Source organism: Canis aureus, chromosome 25 (assembly GCF_053574225.1).
Source record: "Canis aureus isolate CA01 chromosome 25, VMU_Caureus_v.1.0, whole genome shotgun sequence".
NCBI classification, from domain to species: Eukaryota; Metazoa; Chordata; class Mammalia; order Carnivora; family Canidae; genus Canis; species Canis aureus.
The window spans coordinates 35,623,668-35,628,668 of NC_135635.1; the positions used below are offsets into that span (position 1 = coordinate 35,623,668).

General features: G+C 34.6%; 1 protein-coding gene across 1 annotated transcript; it reads left to right on the top strand.

The window, feature by feature from the left end:
- Positions 1–251: 251 nt before the first annotated feature.
- On the top strand, positions 252–1,223 carry LOC144297666 (taste receptor type 2 member 10-like). The gene has a single exon (XM_077871870.1). The coding sequence runs from the start codon at positions 252–254 to the stop codon at positions 1,221–1,223; it is 972 nt and encodes a 323-aa protein (XP_077727996.1).
- The last annotated feature ends 3,778 nt before the right edge of the window (positions 1,224–5,001 follow it).

The window sequence follows — 5,001 nt, forward strand, 5'->3', positions numbered from 1 at the left end:
TTAACAAATTGCATGTAGGCATTCAGTCTGGACACACGTTCTCCAGACTAGCTAAGTTTGATAGATGTAACTGAGGTGGTCTCCATGAAGACATTTCAGATCCCATCACAAGGCATTATTAGGGCACTTTTAAGTTTTTATGTATGAAAGAGAAGAAAATAATTCTTCTACCAAGCAGCCAACCTTTGTCTCATTCTGCAGCAGGTAATCTAAAATAGATGTAACAGAACCAGTATTAGGAATTGGCAGATATGCTAAGCATACTGGAAGGCCTCCTCATTTTTATAGCTGTTAGTGAATCAATACTGGGAGTTTTAGGGAATGGATTTATTGGACTTGTCAATTGTATTGACTGTGTGAAGAACAAAAAGTTTTCTATGGTTGGCTTTATTCTCACTGGCTTAGCTACTTCCAGAATTTGTCTGATATTGATAATAATTACAGATGGATTTATAAAGATATTCTCTCCAGATATGTATTCCTCTGGTAACTTAATTGATTATATTAGTTACCTATGGGTAATTATCAATCAATCAAGTATCTGGTTTGCCACCAGCCTCAGCATCTTCTATTTCCTGAAGATAGCAAATTTTTCCCACCACATTTTTCTCTGGCTGAAGGGTAGAATCAATAGCGTTCTTCCCCTTCTGATGGGATCCTTGTTTATTTCATGGTTATTTACTTTTCCACAAATTGTGAAGATTATTAATGATAATAGAATGAAGAGTAGAAATACAACCTGGCAGCTCAACATGCAGAAAAGTGAATTCTTTACTAAGCAGATTTTACTCAACCTAGGAGTCATTCTTCTCTTTACTCTATGCCTGATTACATGTTTCTTGCTAATCGTTTCCCTTTGGAGACACAACAGGCGCATGCAATTGAATGTCACTGGACTCCGAGACCCCAGTACAGAAGCACATGTGAAAGCAATGAAAATTTTGGTATCTTTTATCATCCTCTTTATCTTGTATTTTATAGGCATTGCCATAGAAATATCATGTTTCATTCTGCCAGAAAACAAACTGCTGTTTATTTTTGGTATGATGACCACAGCCATCTATCCCTGGGGTCATTCATTTATCCTAATTCTAGGAAACAGCAAGCTAAAGCAAGCTTCTTTGAAGACCCTGCAGCAACTCAAGTGCTGTGAGGCAAGGAGACTGCTCACAGCTGCACAGATCCATGTGGGGGGAAATGGATGTTCCAGGAGAATAATCTAGTGAAGAAGCCCCTGAAGACCTGTTTCACCTTCACCACATACACTTACATTGGTTGTAGCTTTGGTATTGAACATCACTAAAATCTTCCATAATTATCTTGACTACATTTTAGGATATTTCTCTTTTCAACAAGACAACTCGGTGGCTCAATCAGCTTCTCTATCCTGCAATTTCTTCTTCCCACACACCACCCACAGGAAAACAGCTTGGAGAATATTCACTGTAAAGGTTATGATGGTGACAATAAGTACTTAAAACAGAGTTTTCACCATGCTTCATCTGACTTCCCTGAAGCACTGTCAGCCTTTCACCAAGAAGACTCAGAAAAAGAAAGCAAGACAGAGGGAATTGTAATCAGTTTTGACATTTAGAACATGGATGTAAGAGACAGAGACAGAGGTGTGTCTTTGGAGTATGTAACTCTAATTCTTTAAAATTGTATTTTCACTGTTTAAATTAATTTTTTTTTTATTGGCATGGGTTTGATGGAGTAGCAGTAGTGATAGTAGTAGATTTTCTACAGGAAATAGCTCAGGGAGCAGAGTCTAGACTGGGGACAGGAGATCAGAGTACTGATGAAATGAGTCTTTATATTCTTTAAACCAACTGATTTGAGATGAAGAATCATGAACTAACTAGATTTGAGCAAAGCTTCTGCTAGAAGTACAGATCCAAAAGATTCAACATGGTCACTGAGTTATGCCAAGGGAGGTAAGTCTGAACCCAGGGTAGAATTAGTATAAGCATGGAATGTTCTGCTCTAGGCTCTTACACATACTTATGTTCATACACACAAACTCACAGACATATTAGATGCTGATTTTTGAAGTGAATATTTATGTCCAACCCAGAATGTGAACCAAGTAACTTATTTTGGCAACTTGCAATAGTGCATTGATTGATACTATGGCCTGAGGCCTAGAAGATTTCTAAATATAAGGGCTTAATTTATTCAAATAGTTTTTGAACACCAACTCTGGATATAGTAGTGAAGAAGAGACGAATATAATGAATAAGATATTCTAGTAGAAAAACAAATGAATAGAAAATAATAAATGATTATATGTATGGAGTTGAGAGAGAAAAACTAAAGGGTGCTAAGCAAATGACCTGACGTAGTCCTGAGAGTAGAGAAGGTGCCACTGAGGTTGAAAAAAAAATTTTTTTTGAGATCTAAACAATACCTAAGAGTAAGGTGGGCAGAGCAGGAGAGATTTGGGGTGGGGGATATGAGCATATACATAGGTGTTGAAGCCAGAAGAAGTAGAGGGAATTATAGGAACTGAAAGTCCAGTATGACTAGTAGATAGTGTAGTATTTGAAATTATTTTTTCAGAAACATTCTAATATGGAAGAACTTGATATATTCCTTGCAGAATTGATGTTGCCTGCAGAAAGAGCAAACTAATATTTTGATAGTGAAAAAAGTAACCCATCCTATTTCAATCTCAAAATCATTCAAGATTATTACTTTTACAGTTGTTATTTGATCACAAAGCATCTTTTATATTTGCATATATTTGATTACTAATGAGGTTAAGCATTTGTACAGAATTATTAACCAGTGGGATACAATTTTTGGGAATTGTTCATTTGTTTTCTATTTCTTTTCTCATGCCTTATCATGTTTCTTACCAATTTTGACACTTTATATATTAACATTATGCTATATATGTATTACGGCATATATGTATATATATATATTTGCTATTTAGTAAATAACTTAGTTTGTTATTTGGGGAAATAAGTTTGTAATTTATATGAACTCAAATCCATTTGTTTCCCTTTATGATTTCTTCTACTGTCATTTTTACAAAAATTTGGTTTGGTTTCGTTTTATTGGTACATGTTCCTTTGATCAATGAATCCATTTTTTTCTGATTATAAAATAAAAGTTTCACTCCACCTAAAATTAAAAACACAGAGAGAGATGAGGAGAAATTAAGATCGTGCATATTTGTGACACTCAACTAACTACTGCTTAGCATGTTTCTATGTAGATTTCAAGATAAATTTCAAAATACATATAGATTCATAGATATGTTGCTTAAAAATGTTTTGACTAGGGCAGCCCGTGTGGCTCAGTGGTTTAGCGCCGCCTTCAGCCCAGGTGTGATACTGGAGACCCAGAATCGAGTCCCACGTCAGGCTCCCTGCATGGAGCCGGCTTCTCCCTCTCTACCTGTGTCTCTGCCTCTCTTTCTCTCTCTCTCTCTCTGTCTCTCAAGAATAAATAAATAAAATCTTTAAAAAAATAAAAATGTTTTGACTATATTTATATAGGGACTAGATGGATACAATCCTTTATCCATAAATAGTGAAAGTATAGATGATTTTTGTTTTCTTCTTTTAGCCCTCTATAAATTTCTAAATTTCCTATAATTTATGCAATAATTACTGTAATCATGGAAATATAATTAAATAAAAAACAAGATACATGAATAAAATCTGTTTGGTTAACTTTCCTTGAGAAATGATGAAAAGAGCTTTCCCCAGAGTTTTCATTAGCTAAATAAGTACTAACTCTAAATGTCTGCTGCCTTGGCAGTTCTGATAGTTTATCTTCTTCTCCTTTTTTTTTACTTTCATTAATTCAAAAGTTGTAAAATTTTAAAATTAAAGTATAGTTGATATATAAAATTAGTTTTGGGTATACAACATAGTGATTCAACAATTATATACAACATAAAATGCTTACCACCAAAAGTGTGTTACAGTATTATGGACTGTATTCCCTATGGTATACTTTACATCCCAGTGATTTATTTATTTTATAACTGGGAGTTTGTACATTTCAATTCCCTTCACCCACATCACTCTCCCTTTTGGCAACCACCAGCTGGTTCTCTATATTTATGAGACTCTTTCTCTCTTTGTTGTGATTATGACTCTTGGTCGCTGTGTATTTTGGGATTCTATTTTGAACTTAGTTTTATTAGAACTTTATGTGTGGGAATTCTCTGAAGAACATAGATAAGTGTCCTTATCGTGCACTCTGCCAGAAAGGTTTTAACTTTGCTTGCAAGGCTGACTGGCAATACCACCTGCTTCGTACTTCTTTAAATTAAAATTTCAGTTCATAATTTTTTATGCTGCACAGATAGTACAGATTCTGGTCACCAATATACATGTGTGCAAGTCTACTTTTGGAAATTTTCAGAATAATGTATCTTTTACATTCTTCCTTCAATTCAGTATAGTTGAGAGGTAAATACCTCTAATTTTAACTTTTTGCTGGGCATATAGTATTTTTTCATTCATTCTTAAGGAATTGCTTTTCGGGGTCCTGGCTTTTTGATAGTATTCGATCTCATTTCTAACCTTGGAGAGGCCCAAGCTAGACACCTTATCCTACATGCAAATGGTCCTTTAAAATGTATGCTCTAGTTTAAAGAAGGTTGAAAATGTGCCTCCCCCTCCCAACTCTACTTTCTGCTTCTTTTTGCTCTCAAAATTGCAATTTCCCACCATTCTGGGCTTCTGAGGGTATTCCTAAAATTTTTCCTGGCAGCTAAGCCATGTACTTAATGTAATTCTGAAGACTTGTTTTTCTCTATTTTTATGTGTTTAGACTGGAGGGATTTCTCTAGACATCTGGTTTGCCACAGTCTTGAAAGCAACAGTTGGTTGTTCTTTTTTTTCTTTTTTTTTAGTTAAGAAAATTTTAATTTTAATTGTGTGTTTTTGGTTGTCCTTTTTTAGCTTCTTTTCAATTTTTTTTAGTAAGTGCATTCAAAGCTATATATTTCCCCCTAAATATTGATTTAAATACATTCTG